The sequence below is a fragment of the Salvelinus fontinalis genome, chromosome 9 (genome assembly GCF_029448725.1).
Source record: "Salvelinus fontinalis isolate EN_2023a chromosome 9, ASM2944872v1, whole genome shotgun sequence".
In the NCBI taxonomy this organism is placed as follows: domain Eukaryota; kingdom Metazoa; phylum Chordata; class Actinopteri; order Salmoniformes; family Salmonidae; genus Salvelinus; species Salvelinus fontinalis.
The window spans coordinates 14,071,292-14,089,635 of NC_074673.1; the positions used below are offsets into that span (position 1 = coordinate 14,071,292).

Here is an 18,344-nt window from a genome sequence, read left to right on the forward strand (position 1 = left end):
AACAACAACTGGAGGAGAAATGCAGGTTTGAAGCAGAAAAGGAGAGAATAAAGAACCTGGAGAAGGAGGAGAAATAAAAAGAAAAGGAGAAGAAAAGTTTGGATGAAGCAGAGAAAAAAGAACAAGATGAGAAGAAGCGCCTGGAGAAAGAGAAGAAGGATAACAAAAAAGCTGAGAAAAGGTTGGCTGAAGCTGAGAAAAGGTTAGCTGAAGCTGAGAAAAGGTTGGCTGAAGCTGAGAAAAGGTTAGCTGAAGCTGAGAAAAGGTTGGCTGAAGCTGAGAAAAGGTTAGCTGAAGCTGAGAAAAGGTTGGCTGAAGCTGAGAAAAGGTTAGCTGAAGCTGAGAAAAGGTTAGCTGAAGCTGAGAAAAGGTTAGCTGAAGCTGAGAAAAGGTTAGCTGAAGCTGAGAAAAGGTTGGCTGAAGCTGAGAAAAGGTTGGCTGAAGCTGAGAAAGGGTTGGTTGAAACTGAGAAAAGGTTGGCTGAAGCTGAGAAAAGGTTGGTTGAAACTGAGAAAAAGAAAGCAGAAGTTGAGAAAAAGGTACAAATGCAGGAGGAAAAAATTGAGCGCTTAAACTAAGGAAATTAAAAAGGAGCAGGAAAAGAGAGGAAAGAAAGAGAGAGAAGTGAAAATGAAACTGACAGAGAAGAGAATGATAGAGAGTGAGGCGAAGAGGAGGAAGAGACAAACAGACATCATCAGAGGAGGATTCAGACTGGCAGATATGGAATGAGTCTGACTAATGGTGAGTGTTGAACCAAGCTTTAGCCTTCGATAGAATCTAAATAGAGCCAGGTTCACAAGGTAAAAATCCGTCATTCTGCCCCTGAGCAAGGCACTCTTCCCCGGGCTTCGAAGACGTGGATGTCGTTTAAGGCAGCCCCTCCACACCTCAGAGGTTGGGTTAAATGCAGAAGACACATTTCAGTTGAATGCATTCAGTTGTACAACTGACTAGATACCCCCTTTCCCTTTAGCTACCAATAAAATCTGAATAAAGGTTGCTATGGAGTCATTTCAACATGCACCTGCTGTTCCAGATCTGTTGTCTATCTCTCAGGCTATTTAGATATGCTATTGCCTCACTTGCCAGGCTCATAACCTTATTAAACATGATTACTTCGGAACTAGAATAGATATGATAGAACAGTATAGCTTTGCATCTGAAAACTATCTGTTTCCACCTCCCTGGGTATTATTCCTATGCTTGCTATGCCATATCAGTCACAGCTGTCTCAGAAGTTATAATAATAAGTATTGAATTCTGATACATGCACTGATAAGTGTCTTAGAACCAAAGCTAACTGCTGTGTTTGTATTACAGTGATTTGGACTGAACTTGCCAGACATGTTGGATGAAGTCGCAAGGAGAAAAGTAAATAAGAAGGCAGAGGGGGAGAAAAGTAAATCATAAAGAGGAGTAAATGGTAGGATGTGGGGGGGGGGGTGCAGGGGGAAGAACATTTTTAAAGAACCTAGGGGATTCAGAGGAATAAAAAAATAAAAAAGGACAACCACCACCCGTTCATGTCATTGACTCATTTCTTTCTTCTATACATATTCTCATTTAGTTTGATGCCAAGTTTCGCGGTTATTTGCCATGGGCTTCCAATGGCTATTCTGCTACAGCTCCTCGTCCTTCTGCTGTTTCTTCTGTCTCTTTTTTAGCTGAACATTCTTGGCTTCCTGGATGCTCTTGAGGACTTTGATGGCATTGTCCATCAGAGTCACTTTCTCTCTGAGGAGAACCACATTCTGAGACTCGGTGGGCTGCCTCTGAACAAAATGTATGGAAGGAGATGACCTTGTCAAAAAGTAAAATCGTCCTGTATGTGGACAACCTGTTGAGGCAAAATAAAACAATCAATATATAGCCAAAATCATTTACTTTACAATATATTAGACAGTTTTTGTTTGAGACAAAGCATCTAAAGATTTAACTAACTTATTCAAAATATTAAATGGCAAATAATTCACATATTTCACGGTTGGTTATACTTCTTGAACAGCTGTATGCAGAGCCGGCCCTAGCCTTTTGGGAGCCCAAAGCAAATATTTTAGTGGCCCCCCTCTTGACAGCGGAGACAAAAACAAATACGTTTTAGAGTTAATTTCCTGCAATTCTACACATTCTGCCATGACTTTCCCAGTGTAATATGATATCTGAGTGAGTGTTAATTAACCAAATTGATAGGGGCCCCCTGGCGGTCAGGATCCCAGGGCACATACCCTGTGTGCCCGGTCGGTAATTAGACCATGGTTACTACAAGTTTAGATAGCTGGCTAGGCTAATTTACCAATCTAAAATGTTTTAGCTGACATGGGCCAATTGAGTGACTGTCAGTGACTGACATACATGTAACAAGACAGAAACTGCTGATGCACACCCACATTTCGAAATTGTACTTTATGTATTCTACTATTATAACTCTCAACAGTAAGTTGAGACCCCGACTGATCGGGCACGTGGGGCCCTAAGTGGTTGCTTATGCCTAGGACTGGTCCTGGCGGTGCTACAACTACTTTTCTTCTGAAAAGCCTAATCTTTTTGCAATCCAACACAACATGCTTCTCTATGATGGAACAGGACCATGTTGATTATTTGTGTCCTTTCATTATGACAGGACACAAATACACGGAACAAAAATATAAACGCAACATGCAACAATATCAAACATTTTACTGAGTTACAGTTCATATAAGGAATAAGTCAATTGAAATAAATTGTTGATCAGGCTGTTGATTGTGGCCTGTGGAATGTTGTCCCACTCCTCTTCAATGGCTGAGCGAAGTTGCTGGACATTGGCGGGAACTGGAACACGCTGTCATACACGTCGATCCAGAGCATCCCAAACATGCTCAAATCAACGTTTATTTGTCACGAGCGCCGAATACAACCTTACAGTGAAATGCTTACTTACAAGCCCTAACCAGCAGTGCAATTTTGAAGTAAAAAAATAGGTATTAGGTAAACAATAGATAAGTTAAGAAATAAAAATAAAGAACAGTAAAATGACAGTGAAATTAACAGTAGCGAGGCTATATACAGGTGGTACTGGTACAGAGTTAATGTGCGGGGGCACCGGTTAGTTGGGATAATTGAGGTAATATGTATATGTAGGTACAGTGCCTTGCAAAATTATTCATCTCCCCTTGGTGTTTTTTCTATTTTGTTGCATTACAACCTGTAATTTAAATGTATTTATATTTGGATTTCATGTAATGGACATATACAAAATAGTCAAAATTTGTGAAGTGAAAAAAATTCTTTGTTTAAAAAAAATAAATAAATAACAAATGTAAAAGTGGTGTGTGCACATGTATTCACCCCCTTTGCTATAAGCCCCTAAATAAAATCTGGTGCAATCAATTACCTTCAGAAGTCACATAATTAGTTAAATAAATTAGTTAAATAAAGTCCACCTGTGTGAAATATAAGTGTCACATGATGTGTCACATGATCTAAGTAAAAAAAAAAAAAATGTTGCATCTTCAAAGTGGTGGGCATGTTGTGTAAATCAAATGATACAACCCCCCCAAAAAACTATTTGAATTCCAGGTTGTAAGCCAACAAAATAGCAAAAATGCCAAGAGGGGTGAATACCTTCGCACGCCACTATATAGGTAAAGTGAATATGCATAGATGATAAACAGAGAGTAGCAGCCGCATAAAAGAGGGGGTTGGCGGGTGGTGGGACACAATGCAAATAGTTTGGGTAGCCAATGTGCGGGGGCACCGGTTAGTGGGTGACATGTCTGAGTATGCAGGCCATGGAAGAACTGGGACATTTTCAGCTTCCAGGAATTGTGAACAGATCCTTGTGACATGGGGCTGTGTATTATCATGCTGAAACATGAGGTGATAGCGGGTGAATGGCACGACAATGGGCCTCAAGATCTCGTCACGGTATCTCTGTGCATTCAAATTGCCATTGATAAAATGCAACTGTGTTTGTTGTCCTAGCTTACGCCTGCCAATACCATAACCCCACTGCTACCATGGGGCACTCTGTTCATAACGTTGACATCAGCAAACCGCTCACCCACATGACGCCATTCACGCTGTCTGCCATCTGCCCGGTACAGTTGAAACCGGGATTTAATCTTGAAGAGCAAACTTCTCCAGTGTGCCAGTTGTCATCGAAGGTGAGCATTTGCCCACTGAAGTCGGTTACGATACCGAACTGCAGTCAGGTCAAGACCCTGGTGAGAACAATGAGCACAGAGATGAACTTCCCTGAGACGGTTTTTCAGTTGTGCAAACCCACAGCTGTCTGGGTGGCTGGTTTCAGATGATCCCGCAGGCGAAGAAGCCGGATGTGGAGGTCCTGGGCTGTCGTAGTTACACATGGTCTGCAGTTGTAAGGCCGGTTGGACATACTGCCAAATTCTCTAAAACGACGTTGGAGGTAACTTGTGTTATAGAAATTAACATTAAATTCTTTGGCAACAGCTCTGGTGGACATTCCTGCAGTCAGAATGCCAATTGCACACTCCCTCAAATCTTGATACATTTGTGGCATTGTGATGTGTGGCAAAACTACATGTATCAGAGTGGCCTTTTATTGTCCACAGCACAAGGTCCACCTGTGTAATGATCATGCTGTTTTATCAGCTTCTTAATATGCCACACCTGTCAGGTAGCTGGATAATCTTGGCAGAGGAGAAATGCTTGTGGGCAAAATTTGAGAGAAATAAGCTTTTTGTGCAAATAGAACATTTCTGGGATATTTTATGTTTTAGCTCATGAAAGATGGGACCAACACTTTACATGCTGCATTTATATTTTTGTTCAGTATATGTTAGCAATGTGGTCCTGTTCCATGACATATCCAACACTTTACAGGTTTTGGCCATTTTATGGCCAATGGTTGTGACTGTGACCAAGTTTAAGGAGGTGGAGGCTGTTGGGAGGAGCTATATGAGGACTGGGTCATTGTAATGGCTGGAATACATGGAACAGAGTCAAACATGTGGTTTCCATGTTTGATATGTTCCATGTTTTCCCATTCCAGCCATTACAATGAGCCCAACCTATAGCTCCTCCCACCTGCCTCCCTTGGTTTAGGGTAAACCAGAGCTTTATATTCCCAAGGCTCTCTCTGGGATACAGGCTATATTCAATGCACCTGCCTCTCCATCTAATCAAGAAAATCCAGAACAAAACGGGCACTTTTTAGATGGTCCCTTTATTTGGGAATTCCGACTGCGTGGTAACACCCAAGCCTTAATGCGCCTGCGCTGCTATGGAAATGCGGAAGATGACTTGTCACTGTTGTTGTGGAAGCTGTCAGGCACGTGAGCTGTGCTACGTCGTCGTAAGTGATAATAGGCGATATGTCGGCTGATACTCCTCCCAAGGTACTGAAAATGCACAACTTGTGGAATATCTTTGCGTCAGTTTTTTCGTATTCAGATGTATCTATCAATACATGTGAATATAACTGTGGATGGAGTAGAGTCTGTTGATACAGACGCTTGATCTTCTCCACTGTTGGTGGTTTCCATCAGCTGTTTTTCTTTCTTGCTAGCTAACGTAACGTTAGCTGGCTTACCGCCCACAATGCCACGAAAACATATCAATATATCTCGGTAGTTGAATTTATGACCTCGCCTGTGTTGTATTCTCAGTTTCCGGTTTCAAGTTGCAAAAAACATAAATTAATCGGCCGAGTGTTTGCTCAATTAGCATCTTACTAACGTTACCTAGCTAGCTCATTGCTGGTCTATAACACTAACTAGTTACAGTAGTTTGTTAGCTAAACTGGCTGGCTATTTGGTTCAATTATGGATTCCCTAGCTAGCCATCTAGCTACCCTCCCACTAAAATGACTGGTTTTCGAAATTGCTCTTAGTAGTACATCTTATACCGCACTGTTCTTTCTGAGATCGCTACCTCTGTCACATGAGAGCCTAACTGACCAATGAAGGCAAATGTCAATAATGATGTTTCAGTGGACATCCGTATCCAACGGTCTCGTTGTTGTAGTTGGCAAGTGCACTTGGATGTAACGTGTTACTATACTGCTAGTCAGTGGTGGGAAAATGATCCACTTGTCATACTTGAATAAAAGTAAAGAAACTACTTGAGTAAAATTATTTGGTTTTAAATATACTTAAATAAGTATCAAAAGTATAAATCATTTAAAATTCCTTATTAAGCAAACCAGGCAGCAGGATTTTCTTGTTTTTTAAATATTTACAGATAGCCAGGGTCACGCTCCAACACTGACAATATTTAAGCAATAAGGCACGTGTGGTATATGGCCAATATACCACGGCTTAGGGCTGTTCTTATGCACAACGCATCGCGGAGTGCCTTGACACAACTTTTAGTCATGATATATTGGCCATATACCACACCCCCTCGTGCCTTATCGCTTAAATAATGGCTGAGTGGTGGAGTGTGACCTGGCAATCTGTAAATAAATGGCTGTCAGTAAAAATACATAATTTGTCATATCCGAGGTATATGGGTAGGGCTGTTCTTAGGCAAGACGCAACGCGTGGTATACGGTCCGATATACCACTGCTGTCAGCCAATCAGCAATTATAAACTGGGTGGTTCGAGCCCTGAATGCTGATTTGGCTGAAAGCCGTGTTATGTCGCACCGTATATCACGCGTTGAGTCGTGCCTAAGAACAGCCCTTAGCCATGGTCTATTGGCCATATACCACACCCCCTCGGGTCTTACTGCTTAAACAAAGCATGTGTGTTTAGTGAGTCCGCCAGATCAGAGGCAGTAGGGATGACCAGGGATGTTCTCTTGATAAATGCTTGAATTGAAACATTTTCCTGTCCTGCTAAGCATTCAAAATGTAACAAGTTATTTTGGATGTCAGGTAAAATGTATGGAGTAAAAAGTACATTATTTTCTTCAGGAATGTAGTGAAGTAAAAGTTGTCAAAAATATAAACAGTAAAGTATAGATACCCCCAAAAACTACTTAAGTACTTTAAAGTATTTTTAATTGAGTACTTTACCCCACTGCCAACTATTGTTGGACAATATTCTTAGTAATAGTGAGGAAGAATAACATGTAGAATGTCAATGGTAGGCTTTTAAGGCAATATAAAAACACATAGCTAGCTAAGCTGTTTGGAAATAATATCACCTATTCATATTCCTGCTGTATTGTTTTTTTCTTCAGGTGTTATTTGAACATGAAGGTGTTTTCATTCACTCAAATACTGAAGACAGTGAAGAGCAAGATCTGCTTGTTTCTGGATTCCTACGGATTATTGATAAGGTATCAGTTGTTGATTGTATTTATAATATTTAATTGCTGGTTGCATGATTGCTTATTGTGTTTTTAATGATTACCAGGATGGTGAAATCATCGTGGAATACAAACCCTTGGAGGACACTGTTGATCCATCCAACATGCTCTGTGCTGGCAAGGTTTGACATTTTCTTTTTTTTAAATGTTTTACTCACTGAAATGCTACCCAGTTGTTCAGCAGCAGTGTACTTTTACCACCATGTAAATTGGAATGAAAACCGGTAATGCGTTTCAGATCACAAGTGTTAAGGGTATTATCTGATGCATCTTTATAATAGATTTGTGTGTATTTGTCAAAGTTTTCAACAATGGCTGATAGGGATAGGCTTCACAAACAACCGCCTTTCAATAACTTTCCCATTAACATTCTTTACAATTCAGAAAATTCCAGAACTCTAACAGTTAGCAGCACCTTTCACACATCTGTTTTAAGATTCTAGAATTTGAATGATAATGATAGGTAAAGGCTTGAATCATGTTGTTAACGAGGCAAATCCATTCCATTCCCCCAGGATTCCAGCTCAGTGATGGAGTGGGCCTATTGTCCTGGGGAAGAGAGGTCGTCACCTCAGCAGGCCGTGGTGCTGGAGCAGCAGCAAAGCTACGAGACCGAGTGGGACATGATCAACGCAGTCTCCTTTCCCAAGAGGAAACCCTGCTCCAACGGAGAGGGTGGGTGGACAATTGGTTGCATTCGTTGTAGCTCGCCCAGGACCACGGTTGGAATGCAATACATCCTACATGTAATATGAGCTTTGTTGCTGAGGCTTCGTTCAGACTTATTCACTCAACACATGAGTTCATTTACAGCAGAAGTTGACAAATAGTGAGTCACTCAGTAAACCACTACTCAAGTAAAAGTCCAAAAGCAATTGGTTTTAAATATACTTAAGTATCAAAAGTAAAAGTATACATTTTTCAAATTCCTTATATTAAGCAAATCAGGCAGCACTTTTTTTTTTTTTTTTTTTTTTACTGATGGCCAGGGTCATACCCCAACACTCATACATTATTTACAATTATAAACTGAGGTTCGAGCTCTGAATGCTGATTGGCTGAAAGCCGTGATATTTCAGGATGTCATTGAAATGTGTTTCTTGTATATCCCCCTGGTATATATATGAAAGAATGATAATCTCTTGCTAAGGTTTGGGCTTTCCTTTGTCAATCTCCACTTTTGGTTTATTAAGGACTGAACTTAGTTTGAATTGCATGTTGACATAACAGATAATGTCAGAATGAAACTGTGGATTCATTCTTTTGCCTTCTTCCAGGTGCATTGAACCACACGCATGAGAAAAGCAAGTGGTCCTTCACCTTCAGTGTGTGGGACTTGAGGTCTATCACAGTGAAGGAGGAGGGCTGGTCCCGTCTGGTTTTCGGAATGAAGGAGCCACCCACCTCACTGCCATCCCTCCACTTCCACCAGGGGGGTAGTGAAGGCTTCCTTGACTGCCTGAGGAGATACATCATAATCACAGAGTGAGTCTCGCAGTGTCTGGTCTGCTAAACTAGTCTGCATGGTCCAACTGTCTCTGAAATGGAAAATAGTGGTTTGACGATTAATCAATCTAATTGATTTATCCGCTGTTGTCACAAAGTGCCATATAGTAGACACCAAATAGCCAAAGAGCCAGCAGGGGCAGACGTGGTCAGTGAAAAGTTGTTAGAAAGAAGAGACCTAGAGAGGAACAAGGATCAGACGTTGATTTATTCTGATTCCATCCAATACCGTGGTTATTGCAGGAGGACAATTTTGTTTCTAAGTGGAATCGTGGATGCTAAATGATCTCTGAGAATGTTATGTAGGCCAGGTAATGTTACCGTAGTGGATGCAGTGTAGTGAATCACCAGCAGAGGGAGCTTCTGAGCCAATTTGAATCACAGGTTGATTATTTTCTTTATTACTACTCCAAAGGACAGTGAATGAGTGACAGTGTGGACAATGACTCAGTATAAAGACACTGTATGAGTGTGTATGTTTACAAACAGTCTAAGAAAACAGTAGTTACACAGTAGCATCAATCCTATTTGTGAGACTTTCTTAGACTGGATTACAAAAAGAAAACCAGCCCCGTCGCGGATGTTGACGTCTTGCTGCCAGACAAATGAAACAACTTTGCGCGCTTTGAGGACAATACAGTGCCACTGACGTGGCCCGCTACCAAAGACTGTGGGCTCTCCTTCTCCGTGGCCAACGTGAGTAAAACATTTAAACGTGTTAACCCTCGCAAGACTGCCGGCCCAGACGGCATCCTCAGAGCATGCACATACCAGCTGGCTGGTGTGTTTACGGACATATTCAACCAATCCCTATCCCAGTCTGTTGTCCCCACATGCTTCAAGATGTCCACCATTGTTCCTGTTCCCAAGAAAGCTAAGGTAACGGAACTAAATGACTATCGCCCCGTAGCACTCACTTCTGTCATCATGAAGTGCTTTGAGAAACTAGTCAAGGATCAGATCACCACCTGTCACCCTAGACCTGTCTTCAGTTTGCTTACCACCCCGTCAGGTGGTGAAGGTAGGAAACAACCTCTCCACTCCGCTGATCCTCAACACTGGTGCCCCACAAGGGTGCGCTCTCAGCCTTTGCCTGTACTCCCTGTTCACCCATGACTGCGTGGCTATGCACGCCTCCAACTCAATCATCAAGTTTGCAGACGACCCTACAGTGGTAGGCTTGATTACCAACAACGAAGAGACGGCCTACAGGGAGGAGGTGAGGGCCCTTGGAGTGTGGTGCTAGGAAAATAACCTCTCAACATTGACAAAACAAAAGAGATGATTGTGGACTTCAGGAAACAGCAGAGGGAGCACCCCCCTATCCACATCGACGGGACAGCAGTGGAGAAGGTGGACTCAGTGTTCATATCACCGACAAACTGAAATGGTCCACGCACACAGACAGTATGGTGAAGAAGGCGCAACAGCGCCTCTTCAACCTCATGAGGCCGAAAAAATGTGTCTTGTCACCGAAAACCCTCACTAACCTTTACAGGTGCACAATTTGAGAGCATCCTGTTGGGCTGTATCACCGCCTGGTACAGCAACTGCACCGCCCACAACCGTAAGGCTCTCCAAAGGCTGGTGCGGTCTGCTTAACGCGTCACCAGGGGCAAACTACCTGCCCTCCAGGACACCTACAACACCCGATGTCACAGGAAGGCCAAAAAAGATAATCAAGGGCAATAACCACCTGAGCCACTGCCTGTTCACCGCGCTTCCATCCAGAAGGCGAGGTCAGTACAGGTGCATCCTTGCTGGGACAGAGAGATTGAAAAACAGCTTCTAGCTTAAGGCCATCAGATTTTTTAACAGCCATCACTAGCACAGAGAGGCTGTTGCCTACACACAGACTTGATATCATTGGCCACTTTAATAAATGGAACACTAGTCACTTATAATAATGCCACTTTAAGAATGTTTACATATCTCACATTACTCATCTTATGTATATACTGTATCCTTCACTATTTATTCTTTATCTATTGCATCTTAGCCGCTCTGTCACTGCTCATCCATATATTTTATACTTATATATTCTCATCCCATTCCTTTACTAGATTGTGTGTATTAGGTTTTGTTGTGGAATTTGTTTAGATATTAGGTTTTGCTGTGTAATTGTTAGATATTACCTGTTAGATACTGCTTCACGGTCGGATCTAGAAGCATAAGCATTTCGATACACATGGTTAGCAGATGTTATTGTGAGTGTATGTGACCAATAAAATTTGATTTGATTTTGAGGGATAAATGCCAAAATTATCTCTTGTAGTAATGCCCACCATTAGACCAGGGGTTAATTGGTAGGTACAATTGCTTAAGCTACCTTAAGTGTTTTTCCTTTTTTGGGCTCTGACAAAGTATTTTTTTTATCAGCTGAAACACTGGACTTTTCATGGTGTTTCTTATCTATATGCTAATGCTAGTGATTTGCATAAGGTGTATAGCAAACAGTTGGTTTCCCTCTCCTGGTCCCCTCTTCTGTCTGACTGACTGATGTTGGGGTTAGCGGGCAGTTTCTCCTCATGAAAGAGTCTGGTTTTCTGTTTGAGGCAAATATCACAACAGATAATTCCCCCTATATAGAGGCACTGTGCTCCTCTATCGCAGTCAGAGCAGATAGCTGTTATTAAAGTTCTTATCATGGCTTTTCATAATGAAATTGTTTGGATTAAGTGCCGGCCGGCCATTTTCAGCCAGGCGTCTGGTTAGAACTGAAAACAGGCGATGAATGACATCACATCCTGTACCATGCCTTGTCTCACATTGTATATCTTATTTTTGTATGATTAATCCTTTATTAATTGACGTGAATTTGAATAATATTGAGGCTTTCATGGGCTTTGCATGACAAAGAAATGCCTCACGTTTTTGAGGTATAGGGTATATGTTGTGTTCTGTCTCTCCCCTCATATAGAATGCCTTTATCTGAAATAGAGCTCACTTGATAGGGATGGATCTCTACTTAGGCTGATGACAACAAATACATATTTTTTTTAATTCTCTATTTCCTCATGTTTTCAGGGCCCCAGATGATGAAACCTGCCTGCTGGTCAGCACTCCCAACCGAGCTCTTTCTCAGTCCTTCGAGAACCTTCTGGACGACAACAACTACGGCCTTGTTACTGTATGTGTCGTACATATACCTGTTATACGAATGGCACTTAACTGTATGGAAAAAAACTTACTGTAGCAAAACGGTTTGCACAGAATTTAGTTTTTGTTATTAGATTAGTTAAGGTAGTACATCTCTGTTTCAGTGAGTTTTTTTTTTTTACCTCAGTTTGGTTGCCTAATTATTTTGACCCTGTTTCCCCAACAGAAGCTGAAGAAGGATCCCTATGTGACGACGTTGGGCGGCTTCTCCAAGGTCACCAACTACATCTTCGATGCGTTCCGCGGCCCCGAGCTGGAGCAGCGGCAGCCCCATGAGGAGGTAGCTGACCTGGACATCCTGGGACTGGGAGAGGTCATCCCTGGCCTGGAGATCAACCAGCAGGAGGAACCTGGCTTTGAGGTTATCACCAGGGTGAGTAGTACATAAAAATTACGGGACCATTCTATGCCTACATTATCTTTATTTCATGACTTTACTTGTGTCTTGCACCTGGACGTTGCTGTATGTGCGTACACTACATCTGATTAGTGAGTAGGGGATCCCCTGGTCTGACTATGGCTTTATCTTCCGAGGCAAGCCAGCAGCTGGATGCAGGGTGTAATGATAACGGCTGGTGGCACAATAGGTGTTTGGTCTCCAGCTGGGGTTTGTCTTTTAACGTGGTTACAGTGCAGAAGAGTGCATGGTCTTATTGGTTGCCGTTCTGTTCTGTCTATCTCAGATGGACCTGGGCGCCAGGCCAGAGGTAACCAGGAGGGAGCCACTGTCTGCAGAGGACTGGGCTAAGCACCAGGACCAGGAAGGAAGGGTGAAAAATGTCCCTCAACTCAAGAAAATCATATTCAAAGGCGTACGTTGAGTTTTGAGGGGATTTGTAAAATGACCAGAATGATGAAGCACCTTCTCTAGTAAATCTCCAGCCAAACTCTCTGGGACAGTTTCCCAGACACAGAATAAGCCTAGTACGGGACTAAAAGGCACTTTAAATGGAAAATCTCTATTGAACATGCTATTTAGCCCAGGGCTAGGCTTAATGTGTGTCCGCCAAACAGACCTTCTAGATACATTGGTGTGGTAACTAACTATCCATAAAAATTCTGGGTATGTCTGTAAAGTGATTCCTGTTAATGCTGTGCTGATCTTGCAGGGCTTGTGCCATGCAGTGAGGAAAGAGGCCTGGAAGTTTCTGCTGGGGTATTACACCTGGGACAGCACCTATGACGAGCGGAAAGGCCAACAGAGGAGGAAAACGTATGTGTGCTTTACCAAGAGAGACATTATATATGAAACGGACATGTTTTTCTTTTAAGACAGGAATAGCCAAATGCAGATTTTGAGCGGTTTCATTACCATCAAAGTGGCTGTTCTTACCATGAAGGTCACAAGGTCTTTGTTGACATTTTCCTTTGTTAACCAGCAGAGCCATTGGTGATTGTGAAATATCAGCAAAGTAAAATGTAATTCTGAAGATATTCTCTTCCCTCTCTTGCTTCGCCCTGGTGAATAAGGGATGAGTACTTCAGGATGAAGCTCCAGTGGAAGTCGGTGAGTGAGGAGCAGGAAAGGAGAAACTCCAGGTTAAGAGACTGCAGGAGCCTGATAGGTAATATATATATATATATATATATATCTACCCTGCTGTCTTAGGAGAGTTGTTGTTGATGATTCATTTCAAATCAAATGTTATTGGTCACATATACGTGTTTAGCAGATGTTATTGCGGGTATAGTGTAATGCTTGTGCTTCTAGTTCTGACAATGCAGTAATATCTACAAGTAGTATCTAACAATTTCACAACATATACCCAATGCACACAAATCTACAAGTCATTTTAAGCCAATTGGCTTTTGTCTGTTTCATCACTTGTGTTGTTTTTACTGTTAAATGTGTTGTGATTTTAAATGCACTTTTAGATACATTTTGTTCAGGGATACATCTGTAATGACTGCCTTAGCATGGTGTACCTTTCCTGAACTAGGCGTTGTATGGTTCTTTATTTATCATCTGTGAATGTGTTGTCTTCTCAGAGAAGGACGTGAACAGAACAGACAGAACCAACAGGTTCTATGAAGGCATAGACAACCCAGGCCTGGTGTTACTACATGACGTCTTGATGACGTACTGCATGTATGATTTTGATCTGGGTAAGTTATAGCATTATTGCCAAGACGTGCAGCAGAGATGATCATTTATATGTGAATGAAAAGGTTATCTGATTGGCATAGATGCAATCAATGTCCCTTATTAAGAAATGATTGTAATTTACCTGTGGTAACAGCAATCATGAGCTGATAACTGCATATCAGTGCAGTTTTTGTTACGATCACCTTAATTAACGTTGTGGGAATATTTCCTTGTACTTGTCTCCAGGTTATGTTCAGGGAATGAGTGACCTCCTCTCCCCGATCCTCTATGTGATGGACAACGAGGTGGATGCCTTCTGGTGTTTTGTCTCCTTCATGGATCAAATGGTGAGTAATCAGATTAGCTTTGTTTTGTCTGCTGCTGATAGTTTTGTTTCGTCAATGTTAACTTTGATGTGCCTGAGTGTGACCCTTTCATGACTCAACCATAACGTGTGTGTGTACGCGCGCGCAGCACCAGAACTTTGAAGAGCCGATGCAGGGCATGAAGACTCAGTTGATCCAGCTCAGTACTCTGTTGAGGCTGCTGGACCTGGCCTTCTGGAACTACCTCGGTACGTAACACACCTCAAACATTCACCTGTTTAGGACCAACTTACAAAAGTATTTTATACTTTTATATATTTTTATTTTGCATGAAGCCATAAAGATTGAGGCAAATCCTGAAAAGAAAACTAAGCAAATATGCAGATTATCAACCAATACCAATAGTATTTTATAGTTTTAATTTAGTTAAAAACAACAACCTATCTTTGAAAAGGAAGTAGCGACTGACTACCATCCTTGGTCCCATCTGATTTCTCCTCATCTGTGTTTTGTTTTGGTTCCTCCAGAGTCACAGGATTCAGGTTACCTGTATTTCTGTTTCCGGTGGTTACTGATCCGCTTCAAGAGGGAGCTCAGTTATCCAGATGTCCTTCGTCTGTGGGAGGTGAGTGCTGTTCATCCATCCACCTATCAGCGTAAGTGTCTCCCTTGTAATTTAGGGGGAAGTCAATCTGTCAGTCTCACGCTTATGAGATTTATTTAATGATTCAAGTTGATGCTTTTATTACTTTTCTTTTTGACTTCATGGTTTATCTTTATGCATTCTGATGGATCTTGTTAATAAGACTTCCTGGTTCTGCTCAGGTCATGTGGACTGGCCTGCCCTGCCAAAACTTCCATCTGCTGGTGTGCTGTGCCATCCTAGACTCAGAGAAAAGGAAAATCATGGAGGAAAACTACGGCTTCAATGAGATCCTCAAGGTAACAGCTGGTATTTGCAAGTTTCAACTGGTTTGTCAGTTGAGTTCTTTTTTTAATCAGACATATTTTCAAGGTGGGTTGTTTGGAGTGTTTTCTAAGTTATTTAGTTTTAAATGTCATTGTTTTGTATGTTATCACAGCACATCAATGAACTATCAATGAAGCTGGACATTGAAGAAATCCTTCACAAATCAGAGGCTATTTGTATGCAGATCAGAAGTTGTAAGGTACAGTATGTTCAATGATGGCTATTTATTTATACTTTCAATTAAGTCAATAAACTGCAGATTCATAATTACATATTGGTTGTATATATCTAAATGTTCTTATTTCATTTCCTTTCAGGATTTGCCTCATTCAATAAGTGAGATCCTGGGATTCAACACAGAAAGCACATTTCCCAGATTAGAAGGGAGGGAGTTTGGAACTCTTGATTCACCTCAGTCCCCCATACCCACACAGAGACAGGAGGTCTTCTACAATGGTCACAACAGACATTACAGAGAACCCCCTACTCACAACGGCTGCAAAGTCTCCTTCATATCATAGTGAACAATTTCATTCACACAGACTTTGCAATGTCCACATACCAGAAAGAGTATTTGGGATTCAGTTATTGGATAAGTTGGTAACTGAAACCAGTTTATCAAGTACCCCTAAGAAGAAATATGAAGAGAAAAGAATGTAAAAATGATTTCAAATTGTATTGTTTTTGTAATTTCTTGTACCATATTGTCTTTCATTGAAATGGTAAGTCATTCCTTCAATCCTTGCTAAGGATATTTTGTAAAGACGGGCAAGGTGAGTTTGCATTGTAAAGTAATAATGTGCTGTTTTTTATTTAAACTATAACCTTTTTCTGAGTCATGCACACAAGTATTAAAATATAGTCCTGGGATTTCAATGTTTATTGATTCAAAATTTGAAAAGTTAAGGAAAGGCTACAGAGTTAAGATTTGTCTGAATATTAATTTGGTAGTAAATGACAAAAGGCTGTGCAATATGTGTTGTCTTGACGCTCTGTGATAATAAGACACGTTTAAAGATTAAAATATTTAGAACAAAACAACAACCAACATGTCCTTGTTTCTCAGCTTTCCCAGTAAATAAAAATATAGCCTTTGATTGTGTACTCAAACTCCAGTACCAATGCATGTATTTAGGTTCATAAGATTGGACCTTTTCTTAGTGATGAAAGATTTAATTTGAACTCTCATATGTATCTGGTACTATATTGATAAAGCCTCTTGAGTAGAAGGATCAGGTCCCACCTCGGAGACGTGGCCCAAAAATACTATTTGAGCAAGGTTGGGTCCGGTCCACCCACATCACTTGTACGTAACATTTTCCTGTAAGACTTCCTTTGACCATATTTGGCAAAAACTAAACCTGATTTTTGGCCTCCAAAATATCAATGATATTACAATTTTGTTGACTGTTTATACCATAATTTTTTAATACTATGTTTTGCTTGTTTTCCAACAATTTGAATTGTGGACTGTATCTAGCCCAGGAAGAAAACAGTAGTGAGTTCTTCAGAACTCATTGAGTTGTGGACTAATACTTAAGGCAATAAAAGCAGTTCTTTTAAGATTTATTTCAATTTATCCTGTTGAATATGCGACTGATCGTGTTACATGTGTTGTCATTTCCCAACTTTTTTTTAGCCAAATTACTAAGAATAGGATTTATTTCTACTGTTTTGAAATACTCTTTTTAGTGATTTGGCTACAAATGTGTCATCTCATAGTTTGATAATGCACTTGACCTCGGATTAAGAATACGTCTCTATCTTCACTTGAAAATGAATAGTTCAGTTAAAATGAATGTACGGTAGTGTGTGTGTGCACTGATAACAGATCTGTATTTACAAGAACTGTTTCCTGCCACTTTAGGCATTGTCCTAATTCACATGGGGATATAGCTTTTGTGTTGTTGGTGTGTTGCAAGAAAACCTTAACCTGTTGGATTTTTTGTTGTTGCAATTTTCCGTAATGTCAGCAATCTGCATTAGCCTTTGTCTCCAATATTTACATGGTATACGCCCTTTTTTATTCAAATTACTTCTTCCAGTGATTCAGGAAGTGTTGCAGAAATGTCACACCGTGAGTCATTTCACTGCTGCTTGAAGTATCAGTAACTCACGTCTTCCCCCATAATTCCACTTAAAATGCAGGCCATGCACAGCTTCCAAGTGGCATTTCGCCCTTTCAAGTCTGATAGACGTCAGGACGTGACGTTCTTCAGCCTTGAGGACAGTTCACAGTGATGCCTGTGTCTTTGATGGAAGACATTTGGAGATGTCTCAGACATAGATTGAGGGTCTCAGACTGGGAGGGTTTGGGAAGAGTGAGGTGGAGGTAGCCTGCCTATCACAACGATCTGCTCATAATGGGCAGGCAGTTAGAACAAAGCAGCAGCACCCCGGCCTCGGCTCCTGTCTCCCAACGCTCTTTCATTTCCTGTCCCACAGGAAATTGCCTCAGTCAGCCGATAGCTTATTGCCCACAACTATGATTTATTTATCTGTCATCTCCTTGGGTTTCATTAAAGAAGAGGCTCAGGCTGCTTTGTGTTGACTGACAGGTGCTTACTCACCTATCTGTAAACATTGGGGTTGATAATGACTGAACGGCAGAAAGAGTCCGAGTATTCAGAATGGACAGCACAATTTGTTGGGAAGCCAAACACACCCAGTCTCATCAGTTTCGGTGTGATGATACACAATATTAGTTAATCCAACTATCACCATAGCTTATGTAAATTGTATATGAAGATGAGAATTTTGTCCATTACATTCACCGTCCATGATTGTCTCCATGTTGTCATTTCCAGGGGTATGATGGAAGACCACACCTTATTGGATGGGGACAACAGATGTTAAACCGTATCTGAAGTACTCAATTTTTTCCCCTTTTTCCTTTGATCAAATGCCAATCATGGTTTTGTAGATCAGGTTTAAAGTACAGTGGGCCAATACCAGAAGAGGCTGGTGGTATGAGCTATAGAAGGACAGGCTCATTGAAATGGCTAGAATAGCAGACAT

At 41.2% G+C, this 18,344-nt stretch overlaps 1 protein-coding gene across 2 annotated transcripts; it reads left to right on the forward strand.

The window, feature by feature from the left end:
- The first annotated feature begins 5,246 nt into the window (after window positions 1-5,246).
- LOC129862110 (TBC1 domain family member 15-like) lies at window positions 5,247-16,895 on the forward strand. Of its 2 annotated transcripts, none has more exons than XM_055933467.1 (17): window positions 5,247-5,360; window positions 7,151-7,249; window positions 7,327-7,401; window positions 7,795-7,954; window positions 8,557-8,764; window positions 11,813-11,915; window positions 12,111-12,317; window positions 12,628-12,756; window positions 13,054-13,157; window positions 13,415-13,509; window positions 13,934-14,050; window positions 14,277-14,377; window positions 14,505-14,604; window positions 14,884-14,981; window positions 15,182-15,298; window positions 15,439-15,525; window positions 15,644-16,895. In XM_055933467.1, the coding sequence occupies exons 1-17, from the start codon at window positions 5,337-5,339 to the stop codon at window positions 15,845-15,847; spliced, it is 2,028 nt and encodes a 675-aa protein (XP_055789442.1). In that variant the 5' UTR covers window positions 5,247-5,336; the 3' UTR covers window positions 15,848-16,895. The 2 variants fall into 2 exon arrangements, with proteins under 2 accessions (XP_055789442.1, XP_055789443.1); XM_055933468.1 differs by having other exon boundaries at window positions 12,628-12,714.
- The last annotated feature ends 1,449 nt before the right edge of the window (window positions 16,896-18,344 follow it).